The 17,451-nt window shown below is 41.9% G+C and overlaps 1 protein-coding gene across 1 annotated transcript in view; it reads left to right on the top strand.

The window, feature by feature from the left end:
* The window catches only part of SBF2 (SET binding factor 2), a 580,351-nt gene that overhangs the window by 441,559 nt on the left and 121,341 nt on the right, over positions 1–17,451 (top strand). The window contains exon 17 of the mRNA XM_024196200.2: positions 2,664–2,732. Coding sequence (XP_024051968.1) covers positions 2,664–2,732 — 69 coding nt within the window. The remainder of the gene's footprint in view (positions 1–2,663; positions 2,733–17,451) is intronic.

Genomic DNA, 17,451 nt, shown 5'->3' with positions numbered 1-17,451 from the left:
AGGGCATTGGCTTTTTATCTGGATCGGACTAAGCCGTTCCGGAAATCCTCTCAACTCTTTATTGCCTCAGGCTGCCCCTTTGCCTGCTCGCCATCTCCACCCAGCGGCTTTCCCGCTGGATCATCTCGTGCATATGCACGTGCTATGATCTGGCAGGGATTCCCCCGCCACCGATCATCAGGGCACACTCTACGAGGGCTCAGGCCTCATCAGCTGCCTACGTCACCCATGTCCCCATCCAGGACATTTGTAGGGCAGCCACTTGGGCCTCAGTTCACACATTTACTTTGCATTACGCAATTGTCTCCCAGTGTAGGGATGATGCTGGGTTTTTCAGGGCAGTACTTTGTCCCGAACCATCGTGAACTCCTACCCACCTCCAACAGATATTGCTTGGAATCACCTACTGTGGCATACACAGGAGCAATCACTCGAAGAAGAAAGGACAGTTACCTGTTCCGTAACTGGCGTTCTTCGAGATGTATTGCTCATGTCTATTCCACACCCCGCCCTCCTTCCCCTCTGTCAGAGTTGTCCGGTAAGAAGAAACCGAGGGTGTGGGGAGCCTGTGGCTCCCCTTATAGTGCGATATATAGGCGCCACTCCAGGGGTCGCCGCGGTGCTCCCCCAGTACGGGTACTGCTAAGGGAAAAACTTCCGGCACAGGTGCACGTGGCAAGCACGCACACCTACTGTGGAATAGACATGAGCAACACATCTCGAAGAACGCCAGTTGTGGAACAGGTAACTGTCCTTTTCTTCTCCACCAAATACAATTAACTAAGACAGAAAATATCATATTACTTCTATATAAATCCATGGTACGCCCACATCTTGCATACTGTGTGCAAATGTGCTCACCCCATCTCAAAAAAGATATGTTGGAATTGGAAAAGGTTCAAAAAAGGGCAACAAAAATGATTAGGAATATGGAATGGCTTCCATGTGAGGAGAGATTAATAAGACTGGGACTTTTCAGCTTGGAAAAGAGACGACTAAGTGGGGATATGATAGAGGTCTATAAAATTATGACTGGTGCTGAGAAAGTAAATAAGGAAGTGTTATTTACTCCTTCTCATAACACAAGAACTAGGAATCACCAAATTAATAGGCAACAGGTTTCAAACAAACAAAAGGAAGTATTTTATCACACAATGCACAGTCAACTTGTGGAACTCTTTGCCAGAAGATGTTGTGAAGGCCAAGATTATAACAGGGTTCAAAAAAAAAAAAAAAAACTAGATAAGTTCACAGAGGATAGGTCCATCATGGCTATTGGAGATGGTGTCCCTAGTCTCTGTTTGTTTGCCAAAAGCTGGAAATGGGGAACGGGATGGATCACTTGATGATTACCTGTTCTGTTCATTCCTTCTGGGGCACCTGGCATTGGCCACTGTTGGAAAACAGGTTACTGGGCTAGATGGACCTTTGGTCTGACCCAGTATGGCCATTCTTATGTTCTTAAATCTGTTTATTCTGTGAACTATCTTTGCTGTAGTTTTAAGCTTCTTTCAAATAAAGTGTCCTTGAAACTTTATTTCTAATTTTATCTATTCATAATTCAGAATTTAAACTATTCTTCACATAGCCTCTGTATATCACCAATACCACTCAAGGCATCAGGACATGTGAACATACAGAAGCTCATCTTGAAAAATTACAGTTACTATTTTTCTTTTGTATAGTTTGTTTTTGGTAAATGTACTTCAGTATTTATCATTTGACTCACCATGATGATAGCTAACTGAATGTCATAGATTTAAATGTGATAGGGTTTATTCTTATCTCTCATGCTGATGTATATCAGGTGTAACGCCACTGAAGCTAGTTTAATTATATTGGTATAAAATAGGTGTGAGATCAGAATCAGTCCCAGCATGTTAAATGAATGCTGGCTTAAATAGTGGTTTCTTGAAATAACATTTCATCAACTGTGTGAAAAATACTTAAATTACAATGGACTAGTAATAACCCCCTCTAAAATGACTCATACTTTCATTCCATAAAAGTGATTATGAACAATGTACTTGTTTATTTCCTTGTGTAAGTTTTGAATTAAAGTACGTTACATGCACCTATTTACTGTATTTCCACAATGTAAAATTTCAAAATGATTGTATAAAATTAAGTTGAAACCAAAAGTTCATAGAAATGCTTTTCTGTTTGTTTATAGTTGTTATTACCAAACTTTTTTTGTGGTTGAAACCTAATGCTACTATGCTATAGACTCAGCATTGGCAACAACCTAGTAACTTTGCTTCAGGTCAGTTAATGGCCTTGTTATTACTCTGGGGTGTGCAACAAGAATGATACTCAACCCCTAAGAAAAGGATGTGTGGACTACCCATCTCTAAGAGCACATTCTTGTAGCTGATATATGGAGTAGAATTGACTTACCCTTATGACTGGAGGTTAAGGTACCACTGTTGGAACAACAAGAGCAGAAAGGGATATATAAGAAAAAAGCCAAAATTAAGTAAAAATAATTATTTACCTCTCACTAGATTGATCAAAAGTGATATCATTGGAAAAGACTAGTCTGAGAACCCGCCCATCCCCAGCAAAAAGGAGAAGGTCAATCTACCTATTATGTATAAATGCAGTTCACGCTGTCAGCTAGTTATCATGACTTTGCTTATTTTCTGTATATGTTTTTCTTGAAGGATTGTTCAACTTCAGAAGAATACAGCATTGCTGCTGCATTACTGCCCCTGACAACTGCATTCTACAGAGTAAGTTTTTACTGGTTTTCATTTAAGTTGATTACTGTTTTCTTATATATGTTTTCATTTATTTAGATCAGCAGTTCTAGGTCGGGACCCCAAAGTGGGTTGGGACCCTGTGTTAATGGGATTGCGAGGGCTGGCATTACTTACTGGAGCCCGGGGCCCAAGCCCGAGAAGTTCAGCTCTGGACGGCAGAGCTCAGGCTTCAGCTCCAGCACAGAGTGGCGGGGCTCAGGTTACAGGCCCCTCGCCCGGGGCTGAAGCCTTTGGCCCTCCCCCGCCTCGAGTGGAGAGGCTCGGGCAGGCTCAGGCTTTGGTCCCCCGTCCTGGGGTCATGTCATAATTTTTGTTGTCAGAAGGGGATTGTGGTGCAATGAAGTTTGAGAACCACAGATTTAGATCACTAAAAGGATGGAAGTGATGACAGGAGAAAACCTAAAAGGGAGGAAGCCTTCTGCCAAAGCCCATTGAAGTCAATAAGTGTCTTTCAGTGAACTTCAGTGGGCTGTGCATCAGGCCCAGAATGAGGGGGGATGATTGGCAATGGGGGTTCTGACTAGAGCAGAACAAATTGATTTTTCAGTTTGGCCAGCAGACTGAAAAATCAGAAAAAATATTCAGTTCATTTCCAAAAATATGTGGAATTTGTCAGCAAATCGGAAAAATCTATTTTGGGTTGTACAAAAATTTTTATTCTGGTCAGTGTCATATTTATTGCCCAGGTCTACAGTTATCCAGTGGAAACACTGTGAGACTATGGAAGTTGAAAGGATCATGATTTTCCATGTTTCAGACCTGAACAGAAAAACTAAGAAATCTGACTGTCACTTGCACAAACCAGATGTTGCTGCATAATAGAAAAAGAATTTTGTTATTCCCAGATCTAACCTTCAGGTTAAGTGACTGTCCCCGTTTTATGCCTCGTAAGACCCACATTCCTTGGCAAAAATGCAGAAGCAGTTTTTATTTTGGTTATATTTTTGATACAAAATTAAGATTTAATCTGTTTTTAAAAAATGTTGTTTAGTATGCCAGATCAGCAGGGGAGCTTTTGGAGGGTCCAAATACAGGGATTACATTTGGAGTTGGAAGATTAATAGAACTTTTAGAACATATTTCAACTTCTTTAGAGTCTTTCAAAATTTATGCTGGACTGGAACTAATAGGTCTCAACCTCTCATGGGCTGTGTATGGGCATTCTTCCTAGGAAATTGGTACCTATATATTTTTTAAACCCTCCTCATCCCCATTACTTGTTTGGTACTATTTCTGGAGAGCTGCACTGAGTCAGGCGCCTGGTGGTGATTCTCCATTTCTGACTTTGAGGAGAGGACACCATCAAATACTGTCAGGCACTGCTTCTCTTCCTAGCCATTCCTAGTGTTTGGAGCGGAGGTCAAAGCTGTATGTAGGGTTGGGACTCGGCCAAGGGTGGCACTGGAATCGAGATATGGGGACAGGTCAGGGTCAGAACCGAGATCAGAATCAGTATTGTTTCTGGAAATCTGATGCAAGCCAGGGGTCAAAGCCAGGTGATCAGAATCCAGGGACAAGCCAAGTCAGTACTGTAGCCGGGGTCCATGTACAGGCCAAAGGTCAATGCCGGATAGTCAGCGTCCAAGGAGGATCAGAAAGCAGAGGCAAGGCTGCAAGCAGGTCAGTAACAGGGCTGAAGCAAGGTCAGAGTAGGGCAAGGACAAGACTGGAATGAGCTCAGGCAAAGGCTGGGGAATAAAGAGGAACAGGATCAAGAGCAGGCTTGGAGTCTCAAGCGTCTGATGCACTGCGAGGCTGCAGGAGAGTTCCTGGTGGTATAGTGTTGTTGTACAAACTGATCTGCAGCTCTGGTGGTGTCATAAATATAGAGAGAAGGGTAGCAACTTTTATGTATGCAGTAGCATAGAATCCCTCCTTGGCAGCTGTACTGAATTGCCTTACCTGTAAGGGGTTAAACAGTTCAAATAACCTAGTTGGCACTTGACCAGAAGGACCAATGAGGAAAGAAGATACTTTCAAATCTGGGGGGGGGGGGGGGGGGGGGGAAGAATTTGTTTGTTTGTTCTCTTTTGTTGTTCCCTCTCCCGACGGAGGGAGAAGCCAAGCAGATACAACATCTAAAAATATACCTGGAATAATCCATCTAAAATAGGGTTACCATATTCAAACATTTAAAAAAGAGGACACTCTACGGGGCCCGGTCCTGCTCCAACTCCGCCCCTTCCCCGGCCCCGGCCCCCCCCAACTCTGCCCATTCCCCACCCCCCCTCCCACCCCTTCCCCAAAGTCCCTGCCCCAACTCTGCCCCCTCATCTGAGCACCCCACATTCCCCCTCCTCCCTCCCGCTCTGATCTTGGTTGGGGGTTGCTAAGTGCTTCCCTGCTCCCCACTCACCCTGCAGCCCCTGCACCCCCCCCTCCTGCAGCCTCTGTGCCCCCTGCTCCCCACTGGCCCTGCATCCCCTGCACCCCTCTGCCCCTGCAGCCTCTGCGCCCCCCACCTGCCCTGCCCCTGCGCCCCCTTGCCCCTGCAGCCTCTATGCCCCTGCCTGCCCTGCTCCTCCTCGCCCTGCAGCCTCTGCACCTCACCGCCTGCCCTGCCCCTGCGCCCGCCTGCACCTGCCTGCCCTGCTCCTCCTCGCCCTGCAGCCCCTGCACCCCCCGTCCCTGCAGCCTCTGTGCCCCCTGCTCCCCACTCACCCTGCACCCCCCCGCCCCTGCAGCCTCTGCACCCCCCCGCCTGCCCTGCTCCCCCGGCAGCCTCTGCCTGGTGGGGGCTTCGGATGCTCAGCGGCGATCGGGGCAGCGCGGGTCCCCGCAGCCCCGGCACACGCCGCACTCCCTGCCCCGCGCCGCAGGAAGGGTCCCCCAGTGGCCGGGGAGTCCCCGCCCGTGAGGGAAGCCCGAGCCGTTGGCTGGGCCCGGCCTCCCCATGGTCCTGCGGGCTCGGCTGGGGCGCGCGGTCCGCCCGGCCTCCGGGGGCAGCAGTGGCCCCTTTGCCGCCTTCTGCGGCTGCGCCCCCCCTTCCCACGCCCGAGCTCGCTACAATGTAGCTGGGCGGCTGGGCTGCGCTGCGGACCCGGTGGGTCGTGCTGGGGCCAGGCGGACCCTGGCTTATGCTGCCTCCCTATTTCCCCGGACATGTCCGGCTTTTTGGCAGTTCCCCCCGGACGGGGATTTGAGTACCAAAAAGCCGGACATGTCCGGGGAAATCCGGACGTATGGTAACCCTAATCTAAAACCACAAAAATTGTAAGTAGGGCAAGAAAATGTGTTTTGGCTTGTGTACATTTTTCCTATGCTACAGAGGTAGTTTTACTCCAGTTTTTGTGACTGTAAAGCTGATCCCAGAGGGGAATCCTCTGTGTTTTAAATCTTTTATTACCCTGTAAAGTTACCTTCCATCCTGATTTTGCAGGTGTGATTCTTTTACTTTTTTTCTTTTAAATAAAGTTCTTTTTTTTTTTAAGAACCTGATTGATTTCAGTGTCCTGAAGACAAAGGGTCTGGTCTGTGCTCACATTGCTATGGCAATTGGTTGGTATATTATTCTCAAGCCTCCCCATTAAAGGGGGCGAAGGGGCTTGGAGGGATAATTTGGAGGGGATAGGGATTCCAAGTGACCCTTCCCTGAAAATTTTGTGTAAATCACTTGGTGGTGGCAGCAATACCAGTCCAAGGACAAGGAAAGGAATTTGTTCCTTGGGGAAGTTTTAACCTAAGCTGGTAGAATATAAGCTTAGGGGGTCTTTCATGAGGGTCCCCACATCTGGACCCCAGAGTTCAGAGTGGGGGGGGGGGAAACCCTGACAGGCAGAGTTTGGGAAATACCTAGGAGTGGGGGTCATCTGACTCACGCTGTACGACAGGATAGGCTGCTTCTGCATGCCTAACGGCTGTCATTACAGGCTCTGTAGGAAGAGTAAATTAGTGCAGCTGAGGTATTGCTGCGTGCTTGAGTGATGACTCCCCACAGCTCTGTTGGAGGGGCAGGTGAGCAAGCAGCCCTGGTTTGGCTGCAGGTTTGCCTCACAAATACTGCTGCTCATCCTTTTTCCTGTCAAGGACCTCATAGCTTATTGGATGGTAGGCTGAAAAATTCTATCCTCTCTTCATCTGGGCTTCCCTTTATAGTGGCCCTAGCTAGAAGAATAAAAGCTTTCCATATTCTCACTAGACATGTTGCTATCTGTGATCAGCACAAAGGGACATACAAAATTCAAACTAAGCTAGGGGAAATTGTTTAGGGGATCTTTTTTTTTTATTAAAATGTATCCTGGCACACACACACTAGATTTGTTACTAAAACCAAATATATGTCATGGCTTTTCTTGCTATATTGCTTATCACTGTTATTAACGATTCTTATAGGATAGATTTTTTTTCTCATTATCTTATTTCTCTTCAGGAAAAACCAGTATAGAGGCCATTGGCATTCTAATTCTGTTGCACACATTTTGCTGAAAATCCATACCCTGAACTGAACGTTCACTGTTTACCGTTAAGAACTATAACTATTTTACATTTTCCATAAATGAAGTTATAGTAGTGCATGTAATTATTTACTTCTTTTAATAATGTTTTGTTATCACTCCTCAGTATAAAATGTAATAAGTATTTTAAATACACTTTGAAATTGTCCATCCAAGCAGCACAATCTTAATGATAGTTGAAGAATCTGAGGCCAGGAGTAAACAGGAATCTTAGATTTATTAAGGGTATCTGTTGTACTTTATGCCATGTTCCAGAGGTACCCTTTTGTGTCTCATGTGCAATTTTTACTAGTTCACAAAGAGGCTGGATCCCAAAAGAACTACCAGTGAGACAATCCCTACAATAAATCTAGAGATGCTGTAAAATTTAATTCAAAAACATGAAATTTACAAAACTGCTAAATATCTTCTCAGTCTTATAACTAAAACTCAAATGTACCAGTTTAATATCTGATTTATCCCTGGATCTGGAGACCATAATACCAGTATATCCTGAAATTGCAGTGGTATGGAATTTTCTATCTTTAACTATTATAATCTTATCATTAACATCATTTCCTGTTCCTTCAGATCAAATAGTAAAAAGGAGTAATCCAACATCTCAATTCCACATCTTAAGTACTGTGCATAGGAAATATTAGGATTCATAATGCGCATCCATTTGAATTACCTGATGAGCTAAACTTATTACAGGAGAGCCATTTAGTTGGAAGTGTGCCAGAAGTTTACTTTGCTATCTCTTTGTTTAGTTCATAAAGCAGAAGTGATGACAACTCCTCAGTGGAACTGTTCTGTTTACTTTCCAGGCATCTTTACTGTATATGTATGAATGCTGTAAAGCTACCAGGGCCGGCTCCAGGCACCAGCCTGGCAAGCAGGTGCTTGGGGCGGCCGCTGCGGAGAGGGGCGGCACGTCCAGGTATTCGGCGGCAATTCGATGGACGGTCCCTCACTCCCGCTGGAAACAAAGGCCCTCCCGCCGAATTGCTGCCGCAGATCGCGATCGCAATTGCGATCGCGGCTTTTTTTTTTTTTTTTTGGCTTATTTGGGCGGCCAAAACCCGGGGCCGGCCCCGAAAGCTACAAGTATTTAAAGTATATAAATATTGCAGCAGAAGAAGCATTATTTAGGATAGTCCAAATAGGCATAAAGAGGTGTTGGAATCATAAATGCAATCAAGAAGAGGAAAAATTAAGCTGAACAACACGCAAAACTTACTTAATGGTGTGGTTTGTTAGACTATAGGATGGTTTTCCAGTGAAGTGGTAAAAGTTCCATTCTTTGAGACATTTAACAGTCTACTGAAAAAAGCATTAAAAATTTATTGTAGGGAACAAATTTGCCCTGACATCGGGTGAACAGGGTGATCTAGTAGGTCTTTTCAATCTCCTAATGTCTCTTACTATGAGAAGTTTACTCTTGGGGGTTACTACATGTATTTAATTAAAATAACAAGACAGATAATTTCAACTTGCAACATGCTGTGGCTTTGGCTTTTGGGATGTCCAGTAAAATTCCAAAATTTCACTAGTTAATGCCCAAAGACTAAGCTATTGTGAAACGTGATAGCATTCAATTCATAGACAAGAAGTCAGTACATATTTGCGAGCTGGAAAAATGCTTTAACATTTTTCTACAAAAAATCACAGCGCTTTTTTTAAAAGCATTTAACTAGACCGTAAGTTATTAACAGAATGTGACTTATCTGTGACAGCAGTCCTCTTCACTGTGTACTGTAATGTCATGTAAGCAAACAAATCTTTTGCCTCTGGGTCAGAAAAGGTTTTAGCTTACCATTAGTAATACTTACGGAATTTTGTTTAAATTTTAAACAATATAAATAAATAAAACTTATTTATGCCTGAAGATAAAAATATATTGTCCAAGGTTTGCAGATGTCCTCTGTTGTTTGTTCTTTATTTGTTTTCTAATATAGAGTTGTATAAAACAAAAAGTGTAGTGTTCTTCTGGTAGATGTTTGTTGATAGACAAAGAACTATTTCACTTAACTGACTTCCATGAAGAATGCTACAGTATATGGGACATTTTCCTTTACCTTTTTTCATAATAATCCTTAACATTTTGTGGTATCTTATATCTTCAAAGTTCTTCACAAACATAAAAGAGCTCAAAGCAACTACCATAGAAGTCAAGAGGAATAAGGTCCCAATTGATTAATAATATAATTAACTCATTTCTGTTATACTTTTCCTTTTTGTATGTTCCTATGAGTTAGGAACATAAGTACTGTAAGAAGTTCCATGACAAATACTATGTTGTCTTTGGCTATTTTTCTCAGCACCTTAGGGTTTGTCTGTCACCTGGCAGTCTGATCAAACAGTCCTCCTACTCCTTCAACCCCTTACCCCTGCTGGGATGGGGATGGGGGGCATTTTGATGCTACATTCTGTCAATGAAAATTCAGTAAGAATTTTCTAGTTTCCAAGAAATAGATGTATTCAATTTTTGAATAGAAGCTTGAATTTCACGTAGGCTTGACTTCTGAGTTCAAATAATTTAATCTTGAATTATATGCAGTAGCCTGTATAGCTCCATCTGTGTATGGAAAATTACATTACATGACAGATTATTGACCTAATTTTCAAGTTTATTATTCAGCATTCATAATAGTGAATATTAATTCACCCGTAAATGATTAAAGAAAATAACATAATGAAAAACATTCCCCTTTAGAAAGCCAAATTTATCTGTTTTGTATAGAAAATTTAGGGCTTTAAGTTTTCCATTGTAATGAGTATTCTTGTAAATTTTGATGACTAGGATGATCTTGCTATTCAGTATCCCAAGTGTATCATCTAGAATTCTGAATCAGTTAACGTTTTTAATGGCTTGATTTAAAGCACTTGTCAGTGATTATCTTGTTTTGGCAAACAAGATATGTAGTAAGCTATCTCATGGCTTGGCTATGTTACATAAAAATCAACATATACCATTTAAGGTAACACATTTAGATCCTTCAGTGACTAATTACTTCATAGATTGCAATACATGACTAAATTATGCAATTGACCTCATTTGTGGTTCAGGATTTTGTGTCACTCCTGAACAATTGTTCGCTTGGCCAAGAGAGCTACAAGTTTACTTGTAATAGATTCATCCAAATGTATCACTAAGTTTTGTTGGTTTTTTTCCCCACTTCTGAGCCATCCAGTCTCCAATAAAGTTTAAATTGGATACTGATGACAATTTTGAATCTAAATCTCATAGTGAAACATTGGAAAAATATTTTGCAAAAATGGACACTGGGATTAGCAGGTTAATTCTTAGTTGGAACCATGGTTTGTACATCCACATCCACCCACCCTTATTTTTATATTGAGTCCCCAGGCAAGGCATTTTGTCATAATGTTGCTTACTTTAGTTGAAAGAAAACATTTTGGTAATGGAATTGGGTAAAACAGAGTTCCTGTTTCACTGATACAATCTTGTTAAAATGTACAAAAAAAGTATTCAGTTGGCACGTGTGGTACCTTTTATAGAACATGGGCCCTTTTTTCCAGAGTATTTGAGGAAGGGATTTACTGGTGGTTCATTATTGGGTCAAGAGGGATAGTCTATTAAAGTTCAATGAAAACATTTTAAAGAAACATCTCTCTATCAAAATCAATCATGATGTGAGAAGTAAAACGAGAGATGGAAGGAAGAAAAGGGTAGTGATAAATTATTAAATATGAGACAAAGAGTACGCATTCTGAGACACCAGATAAATAATTATGATGGTTGTTCTTCGAGTCATTGCACCTGTCTATTCCACTTCAGGTACACGAGAGTCAGAGATTTTTCCCTCAGCAGTACCCATTGGGGCAGTATTTGCACCCTCTGCTGCCTTGTGCTGCTGCATGATGGTATGAAGGGCAGAGCCACCTCACCCACCCCGCAGTTTCCTTTTACTGCCCATGATTGGTAGTCGGAGCATGTTAGTGTGCTTCTGCACATTTTCTCCCCTTACGGGGAATTTATCCTATTGTTCTGTGAATAGTTGGTTCTTGTTAGATGTTAATTGTTTAGATTAGTATGTGTTTTATTTGTTATTGTTCTTCGTTATTTTGTTGGAGCATTGGTTCCTTCTTGTTGTGGGGTGTTGACACTCAGAACCTGGATATGCCTCGGTCTTGAGGATTTAAGCCTTGTGATGGCTGCAAAAGACCTATGCCAGTAAGTCAACCTCATTCCACCTGCCTAAGCTGCTTCAATGAGGGTCACATTATAGATACTTTAAGCCCAAACAAAGAAAGAGAGGCAAGAGTGTGCTACATCCTTATGGAGGTTTCCATGCATCTGCCTTCTGAGCCTTCCTGTTCAAGGAGCACACGAGTGCTTCAGCATCACTGAGAAGTGCCCCTCCAGTCACTGCCTGGGAACATTAGCACTGATCCCCTGAGGCCAACGAAGAAACACAAGAGACTGGAACAGTCCAAGGAGCTGAGACTTAGCTCCACAAGATGATTGAGGTTCCTGGTACCATATACACTTGTATACCCTGAGGAGATCAGAAAAGGGGGTCTGCTGGCAAGATAGAGTATTCAGTACCAATCTCATCACACAATGGATCATCAACTCTGGCACCAGTACCCAGACCAAGTGTTTGTGTCATTTGCAGACAGGATGAAAGGCCTTCCAGTCTTGATGACAGAACTTTGTTCTGGATTTCATCCTGCATATGTCTGTGCTATGACATTGTCAATGTCCCCGCTCCAAGCAGTGTGGTAGCATATGCTACAAGTTCTCAATCAGATTCCACAGCTCTTATGATTCACGTACCTATAATAGACATTTGTAGAGCTGCAACTTGGTCATTGGTACATACCTTTACAACTCACTATGCTATAGTTCAACATTCCAAAGATAATGCAAGTTTGGATGAGCAGTATTTCATTTATTTTTCAGGTAGACTCCAAAATCCACCTCCGGATTGAACTGCTTGTGAGTCACCTGCAGTGAAATGGTTGTGCAATCACTCGAAGAAAAAGATTTTTTTAACCTGTTCTGTAACTCTTGTTCTAGATGTGTTGCACATGTTTATTCCACAAACCACCCCCCTATCCCTTTATATTGGAATATGTTTGGTAAGAAGTAACTGAGGAGGGCCTGGGGAAGCTCCACCCTTTTTACCATAGTGCAGCAGCATGAGCCAGCAAAGGGCACATGCGCTGCCCCAGCGGGTACTGCTAAGTGAAAAACTCTGGTGCACTGGGCATGTCAACACCAGAAGTGGAGTGGACATGTTCAACACATCTCACAGAACAATAGTTACATAACAGATTAGTAATACTGTTTTGGTTTTGGTTTTTCAAAGTGGAGAGACCATATTCTTTATAGCATAGGATCTGTTAGACCAAACAAGAACAGGAATATACTTTTCCTTTGGCATGAAGTCCTTACAACTTGAAAGAATTTACAAAGTTTATCTCCTTTATGGACCTTAATAAATAACCAGTTCAATTCAGAAGCCTTTTAGCTGTGGGGGAGGAGCTTTTTGTTATAACAATATAGGACCTCTAAGAAGATCAAAAATTGTAACGTTCAGGACAGCCAGGGCTCTATATCACATTCTAACCATACATCTATATTGTCATCTTAGACACTTTCTCAAAGAGGTACCCAGTTCCAAGTCACTCAAGGAACCAGAATGTAATCATTTGGTATGTTATCTTTTTCTTACAGAATCTATTAAATAAAAGATGAATTATTCATCTGTATCAATTGCTATTTGAAAAGCATGAAGGCCTGTTGTGGAAAGTAAAGGCTAAATTTCTAATGGATGTGAATGTTAGAATACTCTGGTGATAGGTAGAGGGTTAACTGAGAAACTAGAGACATCCTGTAGTCTTACTCAAGACTTATTCAGGCAAAAGTCAAAGTGACTTCAGTTAACGTTAGCTGGAGTCGGTGGGAGTTTTCAGTCTTGAGAAAAGACTGAAGGATTTGGAACTAACACATTGTCCATTAATATGAAATGCAGAATAGTTTGTAGTCATCTTTATTTGTAGAATTTTTATGACTCCAGCAAGTTATATAGAATTAATTACCAGTACAGTAAGTTTGGAAAATCAAAACTAGTATATTATTTCACAATTTAATTTCAGCATTCACTCTATAGGAACAGGAACTTAAGGCAACAGGAATAAGTGCACTAGCCGCCCGCAAGAGGCTTGAGTAGGCATTCGCTGTGCATCTATCATGTTCAGCCTCTCTTTTCAGTCCTCATCTTGAATGTAACCAAGATGTCCATTATTCTATGTAAGCAATCTGATATGTGATTGTGTCTCTCCATCTAATCATCCACTTTCTCATCTAATATGCTTTTGCTTGGAGTCATCTTCAATTTTCTGTTGAGTTTTATACCTCATTATACTGTACTCTGCAAGTCCACCTACAATCTGCTCTCCATTATAGTTCAGATTTGACACTTAGGTAATTTATTTATTCTTGCATTTGCCAGTGTAGGCTTTGATTATTGCAACTCCCTCTTCTGTGACCACCAAAATCACTTACATCCAAACTCTATTATGCTCAAAGTACTGCAGCATACCTACTCACTTTCATAAGTTCACATCATCCCTATCATGAAAGATGTCTATTAAAAATTGTTTTGTCATCTTTGCGGCATCTTTGTTTACTCCAAGATTTTATATCTTCATCCTGCCAGTTCTGAACCCATCTTGTTCCACAGAGATATTTGTATGAATTACATGGTATTATAATATTGCATTTTATGGCATTTGTACCAGTGTTTTCCCATTCTCAATTTCTGCAATGCTGGACACTTTTAGTGTCAACAAAATGAAAAACAGCAACAAGAGGTGCTCAAATCACATAATGGATGGGATATAAAAAATCTGAACCGAAGATAGGAATTTATGTAGGCCTGAAAAGTTGACAAACTTTTAATGCTACCTATTTGTTATATAAATTCTTGGCTTTATACTCTATTAAAATACAGTAACTCCTCACTTAAAGTTGTCCTGGTTAACGTTGTTTCATTGTTACGTTGCTGATCAGTTAAGGAACATGCTCATTTAAAGTTGTGCAATGCTTCCTTCTAACATCGTTTGGCAGCTGCCTGCTTTGTCCACTGCTTGCAGGAAGAGCAGCCCGTTGCAGCTAGCTGGTGGGGGCTTGGAACTAGTGTGGACCGGCAACTCCCCTATCAGCTCCCCGCTCCCGTAAGTTCCCTGTGCAGCAGCTGCCTAGCAGGCTAGCAATTGCAGCTGTCCCTCCCCCCACTGCCATGTGCTGCTCCTGCCCTCTGCCTTGGAGCTGCTCCCCGAGACTCCTGCTTGCTGTGCGGGAGGGAGGGGAGGAGGAGGGGGCCTAATGTCAGGGTGTCTCCCTCCCCCCTGCTCCTGCACCCCGCTTACCCCATCTTCCATAGAGCAGGGGGGACATACGACAGGGCTCAGGACAGAGGGAGCTTGCTGGCAGCAACAGCTGCGGTCTCAGCAAGCTGATCTAATTAACAAGGCAGTGTACTTAAAGGGGCAATGCGCATCTCTCTCTCTCACACACACAGTATGTGTCTCTGTCTCTGTCTGCGATGCTCTCTCCCCTCCCTCCATTCCTGCTGCCTTGTAGACTGAGAGAGTTAACCCTTGGGGGCTCAGCCGAGTGCTAGTTCATCATTTAGCAGTAAGGCATTCCCTGGAAAATATCCCACCCTCTGACTCCTCCAACTCAACCAAGCTTCACAATCGTCATCACTGTGTACCAGTATTAAATTGTTTGTTTAAAACTTATAGTGTGTGTGTGTGTGTGTGTGTGGTGGAAAAAAAATTCCCTGGAACCTAATTCCCTCATTTACATTAATTCTTATGGGGAAATTGGATTCACTTAACATCGTTTCGCTTAAAGTCGCATTTTTCAGGGATATAACTACAACATTAAGTGAGGAGTTACTGTATACAGTAATATTATTTACGGCTTAAGTGTTTCCATTAAATAATCACTGTGTTAGCAAAATACTACAAAGGTTTCTACTAGCATTTTCATTATTGGATTTTGCTGTTCTTTCCCTGTCTAGTTTATCAAAACCTGATGCTGCTTCATGTTAGAAAAAACATGTTTCAGCTGCATCTTAATATAGACTATCAATCTGGTTTGGAAGGAGAGAGATCTTTTGTAGTTTTGGGCAGAGGCGATAAAATGACATAATATATCTGCTGAATGTTGCTCTTAATTTGTTATCCTTTCAGAGGATATTCGGTCTTTACAGGAAAAAAAATCTCTTGGGTATTTGTTTATCCTTAAGACTGAGGTCAGTCCTAAGAGTACTAACCACAAGCTCAACAATATGAGAAATGTTTATCCACATCATAATCCCAATATTTTGGAAAATCACAGTGGTTTTTTAAATGCCCTAATTAAAAATGTTTTGTGTATGTATATAGGGTCTCAGGTAATAGCTTTCCATTTAGAGATTTTACCCATTTTAAACATGTTGAAATTGGTACAGAAAAAATGATTAAGTAATTTACCTATATTCTCAAATATACATATTATTATTGTTTATTTGTATTACTACAATGCTTAGGAGCCCTACTCATGCAGTAGGACCCCACTGTGCTAGGCACTGTACAAACACAGAACAAATAGACTGTCCGTGCCCCAAAAAACTTACTGTCTAAGTATCAGAAAAGAGACATCAGCTGGGTACAGACAAAAAAGTACAAGGCAACAATGAGACAGTATTGGTCAGCATGCTGGGTTGTGATCTCAGCACACTGAGGGCCTAACCAATGTCAAGTTCTTTATAAGCATTATGGGAAAAAATAATGACAACAGATGCATACAGACAGATGCGAGAGTACAAGGAAACAATGAGACAATCTTGGTCAACATAAGTAGTGGTCTTAGCATAGCTGAAGCCTTACCGCTGTCAAGTTTTTTTTAGACATCACACACAAAAAAAAGAGAGTTTTAAGGAGGGTTTTGAAGGAAGATACTGTGAGGTAGCTTTGAAGATGTTCACGGAGAACTCTCCCAAGAGTGAGGGGCAGCATGGGAGAAAATAAAATGTGATAGTTGAAGTTTTGTCAGTGTTTCCAATTTCTCCCCCCCCCCCCCTTATTTCAAGGCTTATACCATGGCCATAAAAATTGACTTGGAAAAGGACTCAACCTGCAAATTATTTGTACAGAAAGATGATGTGGTTCTAAGGTTAGAGCATGAAACTAGGAATCCAATCTCAGATGCTCGATAGTAGTAGTAGGTTTTTTGTGGTAGTACCTGCAAGCCCCACTCAGACCCCAGTGTGTGGGACAACAGATAGCAAAAAGACAGTCTGCCCCTTAATATTATTTACCAGCAGCATTTTGCGTTTGAATGTAGTATGCAGGACATGTCAGTTTAGTTTCCATTTAATTTGCAGGTGCTGTGCAGCTCACTTCTGCTTTTAAAATAATTCTTGGGTGATTAGTGTTGTTATTAGATCACAGTAACAATATGGGTTTAAAAGAGGGGTTTGGTCATTCACAGGTAACATCATTACAGGAGAGCATCAGTTTTGCATTTTTGATTGCTATGTGTTATAAAGTGAAAGGAGTCCAGACCCAGTAAAGATGTAACCTACGTATTTTCACATCTCAGAAGGAGAGACAAAAGAGAGGATTTTATTAACTTCTGCCCGTAAAGGGACCTTTGGAGAAGGATTACGGTAATAACTTTTCTCAGAAGTAGCATAATTTCCCAGAATGATAGTCATGAGAGACACTGAGAAAAGCCTGCATTCTTCAGTTCCGGCCCTCTGAGGCTTGTGGAAGGAGGTGCTTGGTTGAAAAATAAATAATAGAATAGGAAGCAATGATAAGATTTTCAGTAATGGTTGGTTCTGTAATTAAGGACCCAGTCCACTGTTTGTTTAGGTAAATAGAAAGACTCACATTTACTCCCACGGCATTGGATTACAGGAAAATAATCTCTCTTTACGTTGTTTTTATTCCAGGACAAAGCAGGGTTGTTAAATTACATGCATATTCCTTCCCCTCGCCCCAGAATTTTTTCCAAACATGCAGTTTTCTGCAAACATGTATATACATACTTTAAGGCATACTTTATTATGTCCAGTAAATTGGGTATGGTATTCTTCATTTCCTGATCTAAACTGTTATATAGTGTTGTGGCATGCTGCTAAAACCCCAGAGGCAGCTGCATTTCAGTGGTGGCTGAAGTAATTAGGAGAATAACAGCTGAGGGGTCCCAAAATGCATATTAAGGA

Source organism: Terrapene carolina, unplaced genomic scaffold (genome assembly GCF_002925995.2).
Source record: "Terrapene carolina triunguis isolate 2854851 unplaced genomic scaffold, T_m_triunguis-2.0 Scaffold96, whole genome shotgun sequence".
Lineage (NCBI taxonomy): Eukaryota > Metazoa > Chordata > Testudines > Emydidae > Terrapene > Terrapene triunguis.
Note: the sequence above shows the minus strand (reverse complement) of the source record. Positions and strands in the feature narration are given on the sequence as shown.